Source organism: Rhinoderma darwinii, chromosome 5 (genome assembly GCF_050947455.1).
Source record: "Rhinoderma darwinii isolate aRhiDar2 chromosome 5, aRhiDar2.hap1, whole genome shotgun sequence".
Taxonomy (NCBI): domain Eukaryota; kingdom Metazoa; phylum Chordata; class Amphibia; order Anura; family Rhinodermatidae; genus Rhinoderma; species Rhinoderma darwinii.
In genome coordinates this window covers 332,794,840-332,816,008 of record NC_134691.1, presented here as the reverse complement: position 1 = coordinate 332,816,008, position 21,169 = coordinate 332,794,840, and the positions used below count along the sequence as shown (strand labels likewise).

The 21,169-nt window shown below is 45.5% G+C and overlaps 1 protein-coding gene across 1 annotated transcript in view; it reads right to left on the bottom strand.

The window, feature by feature from the left end:
- Positions 1 to 20,924, bottom strand: part of GLCCI1 (glucocorticoid induced 1) — a 35,395-nt gene extending 14,471 nt beyond the window's left edge. Inside the window, exons 1-5 of the mRNA XM_075827751.1 lie at positions 20,775 to 20,924; positions 16,017 to 16,106; positions 12,670 to 12,783; positions 5,684 to 5,833; positions 2,891 to 3,098 (exon numbers count right to left, since the gene is read on the bottom strand). Of these exons, the coding sequence (XP_075683866.1) occupies positions 2,891 to 3,098; positions 5,684 to 5,833; positions 12,670 to 12,783; positions 16,017 to 16,106; positions 20,775 to 20,795 (583 nt within the window). The 5' untranslated portion in view covers positions 20,796 to 20,924. The remainder of the gene's footprint in view (positions 1 to 2,890; positions 3,099 to 5,683; positions 5,834 to 12,669; positions 12,784 to 16,016; positions 16,107 to 20,774) is intronic.
- Positions 20,925 to 21,169: the final 245 nt, after the last annotated feature.

The following is a 21,169-nucleotide window of genomic DNA, read 5'->3' as shown; positions in this document are numbered from 1 at the left end:
CCACGCACCCAACACGGCGGGGTCCACCACGCACCCAACACGGCGGGGTCCACCACGCACCCAACACGGCGGGGTCCACCACGCACCCAACACGGCGGGGTCCACCACGCACCCAACACGGCGGGGTCCACCACGCACCCAACACGGCGGGGTCCACCACGCACCCAACACGGCGGGGTCCACCACGCACCCAACACGGCGGGGTCCACCACGCACCCAACACGGCGGGGTCCACCACGCACCCAACACGGCGGGGTCCACCACGCACCCAACACGGCGGGGTCCACCACGCACCCAACACGGCGGGGTCCACCACGCACCCAACACGGCGGGGTCCACCACGCACCCAACACGGCGGGGTCCACCACGCACCCAACACGGCGGGGTCCACCACGCACCCAACACGGCGGGGTCCACCACGCACCCAACACGGCGGGGTCCACCACGCACCCAACACGGCGGGGTCCACCACGCACCCAACACGGCGGGGTCCACCACGCACCCAACACGGCGGGGTCCACCACGCACCCAACACGGCGGGGTCCACCACGCACCCAACACGGCGGGGTCCACCACGCACCCAACACGGCGGGGTCCACCACGCACCCAACACGGCGGGGTCCACCACGCACCCAACACGGCGGGGTCCACCACGCACCCAACACGGCGGGGTCCACCACGCACCCAACACGGCGGGGTCCACCACGCACCCAACACGGCGGGGTCCACCACGCACCCAACACGGCGGGGTCCACCACGCACCCAACACGGCGGGGTCCACCACGCACCCAACACGGCGGGGTCCACCACGTACCCAACACGGCGGGGTCCACCACGTACCCAACACGGCGGGGTCCACCACGTACCCAACACGGCGGGGTCCACCACGTACCCAACACGGCGGGGTCCACCACGTACCCAACACGGCGGGATCCACCACGTACCCAACACGGCGGGATCCACCACGCACCCAACACGGCGCAATCCACCACGCACCCAACACGGCGCAATCCACCACGCACCCAACACTAAAAGTGCAGAGGATTACTGAAGGACCAGTTTAGCATCTTATTTACAATATTATTTTCCACCAATTATTTTTTGCATCACTTTCTCCCCCTGACAACTATGGCGCCTTCACACTTCGATAATGCGTACGATTAGACCAATTTCAATAGTCGCTTTTGATCACCTCGACCTGTAAATCCTCAGACGACCACTTTCAATAGCCGAAATCGCAATTGCAGATCTTAGGGGAAGCCAAAAATTTCAGTCATAAGGTCAGCAAATCACTGTGTGTATGTGCAATCGCTCGTAGGTCTGGCAATTCAGAGATCTGTCGCCTCTGACATGTCGGTTTTAGTAAATACTTATATTCCCCATGAACTAACAATTCTGGAACATATTTACTTAGAACTCGTTGTACCGTTCCTCTGTTATTCCTCCTACAATGTATGAATAAATCGACAACTGGGTGTTATTCTCCAAGGGGCGTGTCCCTACAATCTGTCAGCACTGATTGGACATTGTTAGACTGTAGGGAATCACCCCCAACTGGTAACACCCAGTTGTCAATTTATTCATACATTTCTAGGAGGAATAACAGAGGAACGGCACAACACAGTTCTAAGAAAAGCTATTCCAGAATGGAACTGGTGACCTCCTTTCGAGTTCGTCCTATAGAAGTCACGCCATTTTGTCAGCTCCCGGGTCTCTTTACAAGGTAAAGGGGGAACTGCCACCTCCCTAAAAACAATACATATAGATCCTAGCCATACCTCAGGCCTTCGGGATGCCCTCAGCCTTTAACCCCAATTTGGCTAAATACCCCAATCCCTGAGGATCGGCCCCTCTAGCGCTCCTGATGCACCAGCCTTATACCTTCTAGCCCACACACTAGATTAGGTGCACACACATTATCTCTACCCCACCGCACAGATTTCGGTTACTCCATCATGTTAATGACCACTAGGACTTCTGCTGCCCGTACACTTACAATAGCTGAAGGTGGAAGACTCTTGTTTGGTACCAACTATCCCTCCCAAACGTGTGCGCTCGGCTAAGCGTGCGTTTTCAATGGGGAGAAGGAGATAAGCCGCTGCCGGACAACTGGCAGCAGATTTTCGGCGGGAATAAAGGGACGGGCATATACATCAGCCGGCTGGTCCCGTGGAAATTGGTGGGTTCGGCCGACCTTTCTCTAAGGTCTATAGGCACCCTTGCACAATCGTACCGCCCCCTTTGGGGTCGGGCATGCCAATCTGTTGCTTTGCATCATTTATAGACTGGATATAAATAATAGAAGCTTCTTAAATCAAATCTGAGCAAGAAACTATTTACAATTGTAGAGTGCGCAATAAAAGCTTTCAGACGAGTGTAGCTAACCTCGGACGCGAAAACTGTGAATGGCCCCATTGAAGTACGTGGGTCCGTGAGACAGCCGTTGTTTCAACAGCCGTCACACGGACTACATATACACTCGTCTGAATGAGCCCTTAGGCTGCAGACAGAGGTGGTTTGCAGCAGAGTCTGTGGATGTTATCCAACTGTTGGTTCAGATTGTGCTGTGACTTCCTGCTGGGATAGGGCTGAGCAATGCTTTACTCACAGTCTGGACACAGACCTACAAAATCTATCTAGAATGTGTAAGGATGATAGAAAATTTGTAGCAGGGTAAGTGCATATGTGTATCGATTAAAAACAGCCTGACTAGTTATTCTGGGAAATCTACGGAAGATGTTTTATAGGAAGCAATGGTACGGGAAATGCAGAGATGAAGCAGACGTAAAAAAGTGACGAAAAAAAAAAGGAGAAAAGGACAGACAGGATCTACAGTGAAAGCTGCGAGAGGCCGATCACCAGAGACGCCCCCGACCGTCTATATTCTCACCTTTATCCCGATCGAAGAGCAGGTCATCTGTGGAGCACGGGCTGCCTTCCTGTGACTCAGGGGGACACAAAGGGGACACACAGGGAGAATGACTGCTGCTGCAACTGCTGCTGCGCTCCTGGACTGACGGGGTCTGAGTGTCGATGCTGCGCCTGCTGCGGTAGGTGGAGGGTAACGGTGCTCTGCGCCCATCAGGAATTTCCAAAGGCTAGTGGAATAGAAAACATATTTACGTAATTTTATAAAAAGGGTTTTCCATAATGCAAGGATATCCCGACCCCACTGATCCTGTCAATGAAGGGGCCACAGCACCTTCAAATATTTTCCCTGCGCAATGACGCTCCAGTCCCGGACTAGTTTTTTGGAAAGTTGTCAGACAGCTATTCTGCAGACTGCCACGTTAAGCAATGTGATATGGGACAGAACTAGACAGACTAGCCGCTCGGGAGTGTGGTAAAGTTTACGGACAACTCAAGTAAAAGCATTAATGGCGGCCAGATTGTCATCATCGAGCTTTGCCGGAAACTGCTACAACGTAGATGGGCAAAAGATCAAAATTGCCAAATATAATGACCATGTTGAGTGCCATGGTTTTACCTCTGCCCAAAATCTAACAGAACGTACGAGCTTAAGTGACGATCCGAGCACATAGGTTCTGACTAAAGTATTTTGGGATTGCGTCAGGGGTCCAGGGGGTGTAAGACCTCAAGTGACGTGTAAGGCCACCCTCCTGTTTCTTTGTGGCCTCAACCCTACAGCGGGATGTTGGTGGCACCTGAACCTGGTAAGGATTTTTTTTACTGTTCCTTTCTTCATCCTCTAGAATGACCTCGTTGTTACCCCATCATTATGAAGCGGTGCTCATCCCCCACAATGACGGAGGCTCCACATCCCATAAAACAAGCAGCCGGTGTAATGAGCAGACACAGCGAGGGCTAAAATAAGGCGATTCAGCTGCAGTTTATATATAGATTTGTTTGCTTTATGTGGAATATTCGGCTTTAACAGTTCAGGAAAAACAGTGCAGCCGCTGAAGTATTAATAGCCTGTACCAGGATAAGAAGCGCAACTCCTACACTAAACCCAAGTGAAAAACCCACCCGATCCCATCACGATGTGGAGCCAAATCCAAGACATAGCGAGGGGAGATGTATTTAAAGAGCCCCTGCAGTTACATAAGGGACCCATAACATGCCCATAGGTGGGTGAAGCTACAGCGCCCCCCCCTCCTACCCATGGAGTAAACACGCAGCGGACCTATGGATCGAGTGATTTTAGGTCTATTATGGGACGACACATTTAATACTAAAGAATCCCTTTAATAAACGGGCTCAAGTAAAAAAACAAAAGCACAGTCTACACTCTCTGAGGTCTTAGCTCAGAGTATAAACTTTAAACTCAATGCCCACCTTCTAACACCAGGACAATTTTACCTCCAACTTTCTGTACCGAATAATTTCTTACAACCTCTTTATAGTTGTCAGAGTGCTGTTTTCCTGATACAGAGCTCTTAATCTTAACCGTAGTAAAATGATGCAACTTGGGCTGCCTGCAGCCACCACTAGAGGGAGCTTACTGCATACAGGTTTATAATAGAGCTCAGTGTATCAACAGTAAAGCTCCCCCTAGTGGTGGCTGCAGGCAGAGAGTTATACCATTTCAGGCTGTCTATGCAGCGGTGCATCAGAAAAAAAAATAGAAAAAAAATAAAAATAAAAAAAGAGCTTTGACTGCCATAAAGATATATTAGGAAATTAATCACAGAATGATGGACCCATTTAGACAAAAAAAAACACAAGAATGGTGGTCAAGAGTGGACATTTACTTTAAGGCTATGGTAACACACACATTGAATTCCATACATACAACCGGTCATAGAGGCTGCTGATAGTACATGTATTCTCAGAAGATGAAGACCTGCCCCAAAGTCCAATACAATCCATGTCCCTGACATCTGGGGAAAATGACAGAACCGCATCTGCCACATGCACTCCCCAAGCAGGAATGATCTAGCACTGGAATGGAACTGGCACCAGAAGAGAGCTGGAAACCAATTACGAACAGTGCAGAGACAAACAAGCATTCAATCCAATACAATACATACCCAACACTGCGCGATCCACCACGTACCCAACACTGCGGGACCCACCACGTACCCAACACTGCGGGACCCACCACGTACCCAACACTGCGGGATCCACCATGTACCCAACACTGCGGGATCCACCATGTACCCAACACTGCGGGATCCACCATGTACCCAACACTGCGGGATCCACCATGTACCCAACACTGCGGGATCCACCATCTACCCAACCCTACAAGATCACCTTAGAGCACTATTTCACATCTTAAATACACAGGATTTATCTTGCACGGATTTTAAGTTACAGCCATATTAAACTCCAGAGCTGCATTCACAATCCTACCGGTTGTTATTGGAAACAGTCAGCAGCTTGTTAACAGTTGTGTTACCTTGCTTTCAGGGGTAGTTTGTTCAACATCACGATGTACACAGTGTCTGGTATAAAGAAATCTTTGCGAAGACACTGAACAAACAGGAGATGTTGGGAATTCTGAACTCAGAAGAATAAATGGATCAGTGGAAGAAAAGGAGGGATTATACAGGATGTAACTTGGGATTCATACAAGATAAAGAAAGCAATGTACTTCCGAAGTTACTTAACCTTAAAGTGGTTTAAAGGTGAAGCTAAGCTCGAAGAGTAGATCACGTAACCAGATACAAAACAAGAGTGCTCTGGAAATAAGTCAGCGACTGTATATAGACTATACCTTGCCTCCATCTTTCTCATTTGTTTCTTTAATGAAAACTTTTTCGAGTTCAGGACTTATCCCTTCAACATTACATGGAAGTCTGGAGCCTATGGATTTGGGTACCAGGATACTCGCTGTGGGCACGGGGATGGATCTGGATGTAGAAGCCTATAAAACAGAAGAGAAAGTGGTTACATATAAAACGTACTATAATGACCAGGCTGTTCTAATGAAAAAAGTAATAAATAACCTTAAAGGAGACCTACCACAATAAAATACCCATAAACCGTTTTGTAATATCTTACTTCTTGATTGAAATATGATCGCATGAAGTTACAGGCCCGAAGCCTGAGGCTGCTCTACTGACGGATTCTGATAACAAAATTTAAGGCTTCATTCACATCTGCGTCAGGGCTCCGTCTGAGCTTTCCGTCAGGGGAACCCACGAACGGAACCCTGACTGAAACCATTAGGTTTCCATTTTCATCACCAATGATTTCAATGGCGACGGATCCGGTGCAAATGGTTTCAGTTTGTCACCATTGTGTAAGGGTTCCGTCGTGTTGACGGAATCAATAACGTAGTCGACTGCGCTATTCATTCCATCAAAATGACGGAACCCTTACACAACGGAGACAAAACTGAAACTGGAGAGTCCCTTCCTATACAGTTCCCTGATCGCTGCCCGGGACTTGAGCACACAGGCAAGCTACATGATTGGCCAAGCAAAACACACGCCCCTGATTGATGGGAGGCCAAAGAGTGATACTGTGCGTCTGGGACTCAACAGCTGCATTATCACTTTAACCCCTTCCAGACATCTGCCGCATATATACGAGCAGGATGCCACTCATTTAACCCGTTAAATGCCGTGGTCAGCAGCGACATGAGGGGTGCCATTGGTTGGCATAACAGCCTGGTGGCCTGATGTAGGCCCCCCAGGTCCACCATCTTGGCAGGGCTTCATACGAGATAATTTTTTATTTTTTTTTACAAAGTGAAAAAAAAAAAAACAAAAAAAAAAAAAAAAAAACTGTAAAAAGTTTTTGGGAATTAAAAAAAATAAATAAAAGTTATAGCTCAGAATGTGGCAACAAAACATACATTTTATTTTTAACAGTCAGTTTTTTCACTGTAAAAGTAGTAAAAAAAAAAAATTATATATATATTTGGTATCGCTGTAATATTGACCCACAGAATAAAAGTAAACATGCCGTTTTTTATCACGCGGTGAACGCCGTAAAAACAAAACCACCCAAAATATTGGAGGAATTGCATTATTTTTTTTTTTTTCCTATTCCACGCCAAATTTTTCTTCCCGGTTCCCCACTACATTATATGGTACAATAAACGTTGCTGTGAAAATTTACAACTCCTCCCGCAAAAAACATACAGAAATATTCATGGAAAAATACAAAAAGAAAAAAAAAAAAAAAGTTACAGCTTTTGGAAGGTGGGGAGGAAAAAAAAAACAAACAAAAAAAATAAATACTTAATGTAAATCAAAAAAAATGGCTGCGGCGGGAAGGGGTTAAACTAACACTAATGAGACCTGAACGGTGGCAGATCATCAGACTGGATTATTGGGCGGTCAAAGAAAAATCTGTAAAACCTGCCGGAGTCTCGTGATTTGTCGCCTCTGCTCAGTCTTTTCCGGCTAATTTTGGGAGATGCAATGGTGCGTGGACTAGGTGGGGGAGGGGGTGACGTCTGTACGCGCATACAAATTATTTTAATCTGGCATAAAATTTTTTCAAAACCATCAGGGGTAATGACGCTTAAAAGATATAGTTAAACTATTGAGTAAGGAAATGGTAATCACCACGGGGAAAACCTTCGAGAGGCTGAACTATTATTATACCCTATGCCAACGTAAGATCAGCCGCAGCTGGGGAAGGAAGGGCGGGGGCGCTGACGGCCTTAAAAATGCCAGGCACGGCTTATTTAGGAGGTTTACCAAGTGTGTCCAAGCAGAACGATATCTCCACACACATTACTGCCCCCCCCCATCCTCGTGGAAATGATTCCGTCATTCACAGCCACCATCACTCAGGTCATTGTGCAGAATATATACCGGTAATATACATTTTCACGGCTCATGCATACGACTGTAAAAAATCTCCATAATTGCGGACCGGAATACGGTCTGCAATTACGTACCCAGTTCTATTGGCCGCGGACACCTTTCAGTATCGCTATGGATAGGGGTCCGTGCCGTAGAAGTGTACCACAACATGTTGGATCTTTTGCGTTTTACAGGCCGTGCTCCCATACTTTGTATGGGAGAACGGGCCGAAAATGTGGGCGGCGGTCGGCTGTGCCCGCAGTCACGGGCCATGATGACGGGCACGGCCGTGTGCATGAGGCCTGACTTTTTAGACATTTTTATACAGGAGATTAGAGGGCTGCACCCCGCTTCCTCCACCAACTCTCAGGGTATGTTCATACGCACAAGTAGAAACGGCAGAGAATTACGGAGCGGTTTTCAGCCGTTTTTGAAGCTGAAAACGAGGCATTTATTTCTAGAAGTTTTTGGAGTCGTTTTTGTATTGACCCGATGAAAAACAACGTGCTCCTTTTTGGTTTTGCTTTTTCAAACCGCGGTATAAAAAAAATAATTAAAAAATGCCCTGTCTAAACATAACGCCGTTTTCCCCATTGATTTCAGTGGGCAGAGGTTTGCAGGCGTTCAGCTACCGTTTTTTTTCCCCAGGCATATTTCAAGGCGTTTACGCCACGAAATACGCCCGAAAACTTTGCATGTGAACGTACTCCTGGAGGGTGGAGACGACGTTGGTAGAGATAGGAGTTTGCAGCCAGTACGCATATCACATCACCTAATCGCAGAGTGGAGTGAACGGAGGGGGCTGTTTATTGAGCAAACCTAGAGTAACTTTTTAACTCCCTGCTTTAGAGTGAACCCATGCATTGCCCCCCCCCCCCCCATCCAGAGTTTACTGCGAGCAAGTTTGAGCACCCCGTGGCAAATAGTCGTATAGGGCCTTTATAACATAGGGCTTAAATAATAGGACGGCATTATGCACTTACAGTACCATATCGACCCAAAATAAGCAACAGATCTGTCAATAGCAGCTTGCTGACAGTTTCCATCTGATGGTTTTTTTTGTTTTTTTTTTATGTTGCACAAAGTAAAAACAGGAAGTAATTGAAAGCAGCAATACAAAATGTAATGGAACTTTCAATGACTATACTGCCGAGGGCAGAGATTCCCTTTAAGAGTCACGATTCTTGCGCTGGCAGTGTAAGGGTCAGTGTGAAGAGAAATGTAAGAGCTGTAAAAAAATAAAATCACCAAAAGACACGCCAGAGTTACAAATGGCTTCCTGGGAGAATGAAATAAAAACATTTGACCAGTTGAACAGATTAAAGAAGGGCAAACATTGTTACGGATCCACCGCTGTGAATGTGCCAGACACATAGGAACCTGCCTGCTCTAAATCACTCAGCCACCAAGCAATCAGGAAACAATATGGCGGATCTGTCAGCAGCTTTCTAAAAACGTTTTCCCAGCCATGCTCGGGACCGCCAGATTATCAAATATTCTGAAATTCTAATTGAGATTATATATATATAATTTCCTTATCTGTGATCATGGCATGAGACACACAGTGGCCGGATTTAGGAGCCACCATACGCCTACAAAGTGCCCGACTACCATGCTGCGTCTTGGTTTAAAGTTACATTGCACCGCAGGAAAATTTTAAAGGGATTGTCCATTAAAGAAACCAATTCTGAGTTAGAGGGGAGTCCTCTGTGAAAATGGACACGGTCGGCTTTATTTCCACAGATCACTTGGGGTCCCAGCAGTGGGTCACTTTGTTATCTTATTATCAAGGGACCCTTCTAACAAGTAGGGATTGTGCAAAGCGGAGAACCCCTTTAACCCCTTTAGGACACAGCCTGTTTTGGCCTTGTGGACACAGATGATTTTTTCAAATCTGACATGTGTCAATTTATGTGGTAATAACTCCGGAACGCTTTTACCTATCCAAGCGATTCTGAGATTGTTTTCTCGTGACATATTATACTTTATGTTAGTGAAAAAATTTGGTCGATAAATTCAATATTTATTTGTGAAAAACTTCAAATTTTAGCAAAAATTTGCAAAAATTTGCATTTTTCTAAATTTAAATGTATTTGCTTGTGAAACAGATAGTAATACCACATAAAATAGTTACTAGTTAACATCCCCCATATGTCTACTTTGTGTTTGCATCATTTTTTTTCACGTACTTTTATTTTTCTAGGACGTTACAAGGCTTAGAACTTTAGCAGCAATTTCTCATATTTTCAATAAAATTTCAAAAGGCTATTTTTTCAGGGACCAGTTCAGTTCTGAAGTGGCTTTGAGGGCCTTATATATTAGAAAGTCCCCATAAATCACCCCATTTTAAAAACTGCACCCCTCAAGGTATTCAAAACCACATTCAGAAAATATTTTAACCCTTTAGGCGTTTCACAGGAATTAAGGCAAAGTAGAGGTGAAATTTACGAATTTCATTTTTTTTGCCGAAATTCATTTGTAATAAAAAAAAATCTGTAACACAGAAGGTATTACCAGAGAAACGCAACTCAATATTTATTGCCCAGATTCTGCAGATTTTAGAAATATCCAACATGTGGCCCTAGTGCGGTAATGGACTGAAATACCGGCCTCAGAAGCAAAGGAGCACCTAGAGGATTTTGGGGCCTCCTTTTTTTAGGAATATATTTTAGGCACCATGTCAGGTTTGAGGAGGTCTTGTAGTACCTAAACAGTCGAAACCCCCCCAAAGTGACCCCATTTTGGAAACTACACCCCTCAAGGCATTTTTCTATGGGTATAGTTAGCATATTGACCCCACAGTTTTTTTGCAGAATTTAGTGGAATTAGTCTGTGAAGATGAAAATCACCTATTTTTCTGTGGAAACATAGAATTTTTTCATTTTTACAAGGAATAAAGGAGAAAAAGCACCCCAAAATTTGTAAAGCAATTTCTCCCGATTACGGCAATACCCCATATGTGGTCGTAAACTGATGTTTGGACCCACAGCAGGGCTCAGAAGGGAGGGAGCGCCTTTTGGATTTTGGAGCGCAGATTTTGCTGGATTGGTTTTCAGTGCCATGTCGGGTTTGCAACGCCCCGGAGGGACCAAAACAGTGGAAACCCCCAAAAGTGACCCCATTTTGGAATCTACACCCCTCAAGGAATTTTTCTAGGGGTATAGTGAGCATTTTGGCCCCTCAGGATCTTTTGTAGAGCTAAGGTGACCAAAAAACAGCGATTTTGGCGCTTTAAATTCTTTATTTCTTACAGCGTTCACCGTGCGCAATAAATTACGTTTTAATTTATTCTGCCGGTCGGTACGATTATGGCGATACCATATGTGTATAGATTTTTTTAAGTTTTGCAGCGTTTGCACAATAAAATTACGTTTCTATAAAATAATTTATTTTCTGGGACACGCTATTTTGAGCCGTAACGTTTTTATTTTTTCGTCAAAAAAGCTGTGGGAGGTCTTGTTTTTTGCGGGACGGGTTGTAGTTTTTATTGGTACCATTTTGGGGTAAATGCGACTTTTTGATCACTTTTTATTCTCTATCTTGGGAGGGGTGGTGAGCAAAAAATAGCGACGCTGACAGTTTTCCGTTTATTTTGTTTGCGGCGTTCACCGTGCGGAAAAATTAACATTATAGTTTCATAGATTGGGTCGTTACGAATGCGGCGATACCAAATATGTGTACTTTTTTTTAACGTTTTCATTTTTTCCCTATAATAAATGACTTATTATAGGAAAACAAAACCTTTTATTTTGACACTTTTATAAAACATTTTTATAAACTTTCTTTTACTTTTTACACTTTCTTTTTTTGACCTGCAGCTCTGATCGCTGCTAGAATACATTATACTACCTTGGTAGTGTAATGTATTCCAACTGTCAGTGTGACATCACAGTCACTCTGACAGTTGGTCTACGAGGATCAGCAGAGGCTGATCCTCATAGGCTGACATACATGGCAGACCTGGGGGCCGTTGTCTGGCCCCCGGGTGCCATCACAAGCATCAGAAGCCCCCACGATTGCATGGGGGCTGCTGATGCGCTACAAACCCGCTACATGCGGAGATCGCAATCGAGCCCCGCATGTAACGGGTTAATTGCCGAAATCAGCGGCGATGAGCCGCTGATCGGCAACACTGGAGAGTGTCAGCTGTCGGGGACAGCTGATCTCCAAGTTCCCGATGCACACTGTCGCCGACAGTGTGCATCGGGAACGACAGTGACTTTCTGTCACTCTGACAGGAAGCCTATCAGGACCAGCCGAAGGTTGGTCCTGATGGGCTTCCATCCATGGCAGACCCGGAAGCCATTGTTTGGCTTCCGTTTGCCATACTAACTATCGGCAGACCCCGCGATTTCGGACGGGGGTCTGCCGATATGTTAGAAACCCCTAAAATTCGGCGATTGCACCCGATCGCCGAATTTAAGGGGTTAATGCGCCGAAATCAGCGGCAAAGGACCGCTGGCCGGCAAGAGGGGAGTGTCAGCTGTCGGCGACAGCTGACCTCCCGATTCCCGGTGCACACTGTCGCCGACAGTGTGCACCGGGATTAACTCAGTAACTGTACGTCCTCGTGCGGGAAGTAACTTCCCGCAACGACGTACAGTTACGTCCTGGTGCGGATAGGGGTTAAACAACCCAAAACCCAGCATATTATCAGATTGTCATCATTAACTTGGATTTCGCTTTATAAACACACACAATACATATGCCCTCAACGTTTAATACTGACTGATCAGCGGAGGTCTCACCACTGGGACTCCCACCAAAGCCTAGACTAAAGGGGCCGAATCACTGTAGGGTACAGCACTAGGTATCAGTCTACGTACAAAACCTACCTGTGCGAACGCAGGTCAACATGGAACAATCCATTTTGTTAGAAGGGTGGGTGTACAGAAGTTAAACAATCAGCGTAATTTATACCAGTGCATTGTGGGATCACCTGAGTATGACTGATTGCTATATGGTTTCCCGGGAGAGGCGATGAACTGTCCTTCTCCTTGATATGGCGACTGCTGTTCTTGGTTCGCTGGAGCTGTTGCCGCAGCTTGGCGATCTGTTGAGACAGTGAACATAACGATTGTGAAATAACAGTGTGAAGCATAATCACCAAGTTCTTAAAAGGGTTGTTCAGGATTAAAAACACTTTACTCATAGGATAGCCACTGTGTGAATATAGGATAGGACTTGTTTTATACAGAATCAGAGTTACAGCCTTTATTATACCCCAGAGCTGCGCTCACTATTCTGCTGGTGGAGTCACTGTGTATATACATGACATTACTTATCCTGTACTGATCCGGAGTTACATCCTGTATTATACTCCAGAGCTGCACTCACTATTCTGCTGGTGGAGTCACTGTGTACATACATTACATTACTTATCCTGTACTGATCCTGAGTTACATCCTGTATTATACTCCAGAGCTGCACTCACTATTCTGCTGGTGAAGTCACTGTGTACATACATTACATTACTTATCCTGTACTGATCCTGAGTTACATCCTGTATTATACTCCAGAGCTGCACTCACTATTCTGCTGGTGGAGTCACTGTGTACATACATTACATTACTTATCCTGTACTGATCCTGAGTTACATCCTGTATTATACTCCAGAGCTGCACTCACTGTTCTGCTGGTGGAGTCACTGTGTACATACATTACATTACTTATCCTGTACTGATCCTGAGTTACATCCTGTATTATACTCCAGAGTTGCACTCACTATTCTGCTGGTGGAGTCACTGTGTACATACATTACATTACTTATCCTGTACTGATCCTGAGTTACATCCTGTATTATACTCCAGAGCTGCACTCACTATTCTGCTGGTGAAGTCACTGTGTACATACATTACATTACTTATCCTGTACTGATCCTGAGTTACATCCTGTATTATACCCCAGAGCTGCACTCACTATTCTGCTGGTGGAGTCACTGTGTACATACATTACATTACTTATCCTCTACTGATCCTGAGTTACATCCTGTATTACACTCCAGAGCTGCACTCACTATTCTGCTGGTGGAGTCACTGTGTACATACATGACATTACTTATCCTGTACTGATCCTGAGTTACATCCTGTATTATACTCCAGAGCTGCACTCACTATTCTGCTGGTGGAATCACTGTGTACATACATTACATTACTTATCCTGTACTGATCCTGAGTTATATCCTGTATTATACTCCAGAGCTGCACTCACTATTCTGCTGGTGGAGTCATTGTGTACATACATTACATTACTTATCCTGTACTGATCCTGAATTATATCCTGTATTATACTGGAAAAAAGCGTTTCCTTTAGGCTAAACGCACACGTTGCGTAATTTGAGGCGGAAAATCGACATCAAAACCGCAGGTACATGTACGTAACTCCGCAGCTAAAACCACACCTAACGGTGCGTCTTGATGTTTATAGGAGTTTTTTTTTACATTTTGATGTTGAAACAGGTGCGGTTTAAGGCCTGATGCACACGACCGTGTTCGGTCCGTGATATACGGTCCGCATGTCGGCCGCTTGTCCCGGACCGTACAAAGTACAGGGAGCCGGGCTCCTAGCATCATACTTATCTATGACGCTAGGTGTCACTGCCTATCCACGTAACTACTGTCACACACTAAAACATGATTACAGTACGGGACAGTAGTTCCGCGGACAGGCAGTGACCCCTATCGTCATAGATAAGTGTGATGCTAGGAGCCCGACTCCCTGCACTGTGTTCGGTCCGGGACATGCAGCCGACATGAGGACCGTATATCACGGACCGAACACGGTCGTGTGCATGGGGCCTTAGGCTTTGGCTTTTGGTGCGTTTTTCTGTCAATTATACAGGTTGTTAAGAATGCCAAATACGTTTATTTTATGTCAGCGTACAGCAAGTGAGACCCTGCTGTGATCACTGGGAGGGGGGAGGTGGCACGGCTTTGATAACTTGGTGGCTTGTCCTGCTTTGACTACTGGGAGCTCTATTTTGACTACTGGGGGGCAAAACCCCACGTAATGTGTAAGAGCGGGCTCAGATACCAGGTTACAGTGAGTTTGCTTATCATTCAGTTGTGTGGTCGGGCCCCACAGTGGGTCGTTGCTGGCCCGTATTTTTTGGACCTGGCTTTGAATTCCTGGCCGTCTTTGCCTTCCGTACTCCATTGTACAAGAAATCGTGAGGTTCACCAGTATAAATAGACCCTCATTATTGAGACCCCATAAATCCCTTCCAGTGATGGGGACGTGACACGGTGAAGATACGCACATGCTCTTTGTCATTAGACCCACTAGAACAATACCGATGTCTAGGTTACCGAGAGTGGGCGTCGAGTGAGTAGCGAGAAGTGGAAATCTACGAGCGTGGGCGATTTATGACACCTAGTAATTTGCAACCTGTGCTTTTATTCAGACTGCGCAGCTCTTATTGGCGATGACAGATTGGGGTTATTCTGGATTTTAATAGCTGCTGACCTGAAATTACATTCGGTGCTCAGGAACATCTTCCTGCACAAAAAAGTTTTAGAGATAATGGAAACTTTACTTAGAAGACGTCAGAACTGCTCCCGGAAAAAGGTGACCGAAGAGAGTTTCGAGAAGGCAAGGAAGAGACGGAGCGCTCTGATGTTCTCCAATCTGCATCATATACTGAATGGGAAAGCAAGTTTCCATCACTATGTACTATGCTCCAGTCACAACCAAAGCTGCATTAAAAAAAACAAAAAGCTCAAGAACTTGGATTGCTCGGTGCTGATAGACATTCCGGACAGCTTAAACTGCAGGAGGCTATTCAATGGTGTCTGGCGTAAACACTACGTCACCTAAAATGCACTACGGCAAAGCGTATTCTTTACAAAAATAGAGAAGTACAGTGATGACAGAGAGCCAACATGAAACTAGCAGGATTCTGAATGCAGCATTGGTTGTAACTGCAGGACATAAGAGAAGGCCGGAGAGGTAGTAACCCTGAAAAAAAAAAAAAAAAAAAAGTGATGTACTCCGTGTATGCAGCCATGTGTTACTTCCTTCCTTCTGCCCCCTCTTCTACTGTATGTAGGGTGGATAAAAAATAAATAATAATATGGCTGCAGGACCAGACTACACAGGTCTGGTTTGTAGTCTGTAACCATGGAATACACATAGGTCTGCATAGGAGCTGTATACACAAGACAGTTCGATTTTAACAAAGACCAGCTTCATTTACATAAAACTAGAAAATCAATTCTACACAGAAGCTTTTCAGTCTCCCTATGAACCTCTGTAGACCTGACAACAAATATAAGAAGGTGTGTGTACCTCTTTAAGCTGGTCGGCACTACCCCAGGACGCAGAGCGTTGATGGCTTATTTTCTTCTCTGTGCTCTCTTCTCCCCAGCAGCTCGGGGTCTACAGGAAAGAAGAATTCATGTTAAACACTCAGACATTTGCTTTATACCCCCTCACGGGATGATCCATTACTGGCCACGAAACAGCAACACAAAGCACCAGGAGGGCAGCGACCCAGAGGGTATAGTTATGAACGGCCCAGTATGTTCTACCCGCTGACCCATAATTGTCAGGACTGACGGACGCAGCCGGCTTCTCTTTTAAAAATGGTGTTTGTCTTGGCTGCAAGAACCCCTTTAAAAAATACCAGATCAAACCGGCAGAGCAGCAGTGTAAAGCAGGGTGAAGAGACACCGCAGTAGCCTGAGCCTCTGACTCCGACAATGCAGTAGAGCTGGAGTCACTGATCTTAGCGGTGTCTGAATGGAGCTAGAAAAGCAGCTGAATAAAAAAAGCTGGTATTCACGCACTGCGTAGTGACAATATTTAAAGGAAGTCGGAGCAAAACTGATAGGGTTATTATAGTGCCGTACCTGAGTGGGCGGAGCATGACATTTTCTTGTGGGCGTTTCTTTAAAGCCCTGTGTCAAGCACCTCCCCTTCAGTTTTGAATGAAGTGTTTAAATCGGATATCTGCTTTAGTATTGTTGCCCAAGACATTCATTAAAACAATATATCCCTATTCCAGCCCTTCTCCTGCTAGAAGTCACCCCAACACTACAATCCGGGGGCGATTTTATTTGCGGTTACGTTTAGTAGATAGTCTAGCTGCCAAGTGGCCGGTAACACTGCAGCGACGGCCATTAAACATGTAACAGGGACGACCGGCCGCAGAGGTGCTGCAGAGGGGAGAACTGCTCTTCTATTACCAATTGTGAGCCGCTGTGAAATATTAAAGAAGCCTCTCAAGTCACAAAGCTTCGTGTGTGCACGAACAAGGGGGCACAATCCTTCATACTGACCGAGAAGATGGCCCGGGGGGCACACCAACCACACGCCCTATAGATTAGGCAATGTTTCTCAAGTATCGTACAGCCAGCAATTTTTCAATTGGATGGAAATAATCCCTCCATTGATCTCAAATAAAAAAGGGTTTGTCCAGGATTAGAAAAAATAAATAAAAGAAATAGGCTAATTTCCTCCAAAAACAGCGCCACACCTGTCCACAGGTTGTGTGTGGTACTGCAGTTGAGCCTCATTGACTTTAATAGAGCTTAGTTGCAATACCAGACATGGTATTGCACGGTATCTGGACAAAAGCCTGGTCTCGTTAAGAAAACCCATTTTTAAGTTGGGGGCTACAAAAAGGGAGCCACTATGTTGGTGCATTGCACTGACAGCCCATTAATGTCAACTGGAACGGTGTAATGCTTCATTTCCCCTGTGGTGGCGCTGCAGGTAAATGAAACACTTACTACTGGAGTCCTACATAACTTAGAAGGTTGGGGTCCTTAGCAATCAGTTTTAACAAAAAGGGATTGTGTAAAGTGGACGACAACTTTAAGCACCAGGTTAATAGGACTGAGCAGCAATACCAGACACAACCTATGGATAAGGGTGGCGCTGTTCCTGAAAAAACAAAAATATGATATACACTACCGTTCTAAAGTTTGGGGTCACCCAGACAATTTTGTGTTTTCCATGAAAACTAACACTTATATTTATCAAATGAGTTGCAAAATGACTAGAAAATATAGTCAAGACATTGACAAGGTTAGAAATAATGATTTTTATTTGAAATAATGATTTTCTCCTTCAGACTTTGCTTTGGTCTTGGAATGCTCCATTTGCAGCAATTACAGCATTGCAGACCTTTGGCGTTCTAGCTGTTAATTTGCTGAGGTAATCGGGAGAAATTTCACCCCATGCTTCCAGAAGCCCCTCCCACAAGTTGGATTGGGTTGATGGGCACTTCTTGCGTACCATACGGTCAAGCTGCTCCCACAACAGCTCTATGGGGTTGAGATCTGGTGACTGCGCTGGCCACTCCATTACAGATAGAATACCAGCTGCCGGCTTCTTCCCTAAATAGTTCTTGCATCATTTGGAGGTGCTTTGGGTCATTGTCCTGTTGTAGGATGAAATTGGCTCCAATCAAGCGCTAGGGTATGGCATGGCGTTGCAAAATGGAGTGATAGCCTTCCTTATTCAAAATCCCTTTTACCTTGTACAAATCTCCCACTTTACCCCAGACCATCACATTACCTCCACCATGCTTAACAGATGGCGTCAGGCACTCTTCCAGCATCTTTTCAGTTGTTCTGCGTCTCACAAATGTTCTTCTGTGTGATCCAAACACCTCAAACTTCGATTTGTCTGTCCATAACACTTTTTTCCAATCTTCCTCTGTCCAATGTCTGTGGCTTTTGCCCATATTAATCTTTTCCTTTTATTAGCCAGTCTCAGATATGGCTTTTTCTTTGCCACTCTGCCCTGAAGGCCAGCATCCCGGAGTCGCCTCTTCACTGTAGACGTTGACTCTGGCGTTTTGCGGGTACTATTTAATGAAGCTGCCAGTTGAGGACCTATGAGCCGTCTATTTCTCAAACTAGAGACTCTAATGTACTTGTCTTGTTGCTCAGTTGTGCAGCGGGGCCTCCCACTTCTCTTTCTACTCTGGTTAGAGCCTGTTTGTGCTGTCCTCTGAAGGGAGTAGTACACACCGTTGTAGGAAATCTTCAGGTTTCTTGGCAATTTCTCGCATGGAATAGCCTTCATTTCTAAGAACAAGAATAGACTGTCGAGTTTCACATGAAAGCTCTCTTTTTCTAGCCATTTTGAGAGTTTAATCGAACCCACAAATGTAATGCTCCAGATTCTCAACTAGCTCAAAGGAAGGTCAGTTTTATAGCTCCTCTAAACAGCAAAACTGTTTACAGCGGTGCTAACATAATTGCATAAGGGTTTTCAAGTGTTTTCTAATCATCCATTAGCCTTCTAACACAGTTAGCAAACACAATGTACCATTAGAACACTGGAGTGATGGTTGCTGGAAATGGGCCTCTATACACCTATGTAGATATTGCATTAAAAACCAGACGTTTGCAGCTAGAATAGTCATTTAGCACATTAACTATGTATAGAGTGTATTTCTGATTAATTTAATGTTATCTTCATTGAGAAAAACTGTGCTTTTCTTGCAAAAATAAGGAATTTTCTAAGTGACCCTAAACTTTTGAACGGTAGTGTATGTTGCTTGACAGCACTTGAGGTGGTTCCTTGATCAGTGAAATGCTCATAAGCCCATATTGGCAGCGGACCTGTATGTATATAATAACCGTAGTGGTAAAGCCGTTACTCGCATGGCGCTGCTGGTTTTAAAGGGATTCAGGTTTCAAAGACATTGGTGGTATATCGATAGGAAACGTCACTAATGTCCATTCGGCGAGGGGTCTGACTGCTGTGACCCCCACCAATCACTCAAATAAAATAGCAGTGGACCTAGGGAAAGAACTGCGCCACTGCCTCTGCTGTCTTCTCCGAGCGCCATTTACGAAGTGGCAAGGTGCTTTCCTTCAACTAGCCGCGAAAAAGTGCATGTCACTCCTTGGGACATTTTTCATTGACTATAGAAAACAGCTCCAAAAACGACCGTAAAAACCGCCGCGCGAGAGTGGCTCAAAAAACATCTGAAAATCAGGAACGGTTTTCTCTTGAAAATAGCTCCATATTTTCAGACGTTTTTTAGTAAGCGTGTGAACATACCCTGAGAATGAATACTCGCCAGCCCCCCCCCCCCACATCACGCACGATCTGAAGCCCGGATACCAGGACTGCAGAAGGTCAGGCAGGGAGTGTGAGCGCAGTCACAGGAGCCACAAATATCTGCAACATATTAATTACACGACAAAGAGCGGATTGTACACGGCTTCAGGCTCTCGCAATCTATACGTGCAGGACTATATACAGGGATTTGTAGGGTAAATAAGCATAATGCAGTGACCTATACAAGATATTAGGGAATCCATCAATTCTCCACGGCATTATCAAAGATACAAAACGGAGGAGGAAAATCAAAACGCCATCAGCGCATCATGGCAGTCGTGTCCTCTCTCCACGTCAGAATATCGTCTTCATAGATGGCGCCTATATTGAACTAACAGATCCTTGTAAATTCTAGTTTCCAATGGCCTTTTTTTGGGGGGACAAAACCGCTGCCGCCAGAGGTTAATTTAGTGCTGCTGACATCACGGTTCATATATGGACAGAGATGTCAGGGGCAACCCCAGAGCTGGAGTCCCAGGCAGAGCGCTAGTAGCGCTCCTACTGGGACTCCAGCTGTGCTCCTTACATCTCTGTCCAGCTCTGGGGAAGCCCTAGACATCGCTGTCCCCAGAGCCCCGGAGCAGAGCCTATACTAGCGCTCTGCCCTGGACTCCACTCTGGGGGAAGACCCTGACAACACTGTCCATATATGGACAGCGATGTCAGGGAATTCCACAGAGTCGCGGAGCCGATACTAGTGGCTCGGTGTCCCGCAGATGACAGCCTTAGCGGCCGCATGTGGCCTGCGTTCTTGAGACACCTGCTCTAGATGAACCTCAGGTGGCTTTATGGGAGTTTCATGCTACGTAAAGCATTTCTGAGCACGTCTAGTGAGAATCGTTGCATGAAATGGGCCGCTATCGATAGTCTACAATTGACCAGGACTTCCTACCTGTGTGGCCGCCCACCATTACTAAACCCAAAACTGTATAGGCATGAGGCAGGGAAGCCTGGAGACGTTACCTGGGTAGATTTATCATTCATACATGAGGGGTAGTGAACATGAGGGTCCCGAGGCCAATGGCCGCTCAGGTATGGTCCAGTTATGGTGTCCAAAGAAGAAGTCCGCCTGATGGTGTTAGATGTTCTGAGGTGATGTGAATTTGACCGGTCAGCTTTAGAATGAAAGAAAAAAAACATTAGGTTCATATATACACGTGTAAAAAACAAATGCCGTCTCAGATAACAGGACCTTTTAAGTCCCAGACAATGTCAGGATTAGAAAAACATGGCTGCTTTCTTCCAGAAACAGCACCACATCTTTCCATGGGCTCTGCTCCATTAAAAAGTGAATAGGGATAAGCTGTAATACCACATACAACCTGTGGACAGGTGTGGCGCTCTAGTCAGAAGAAAGC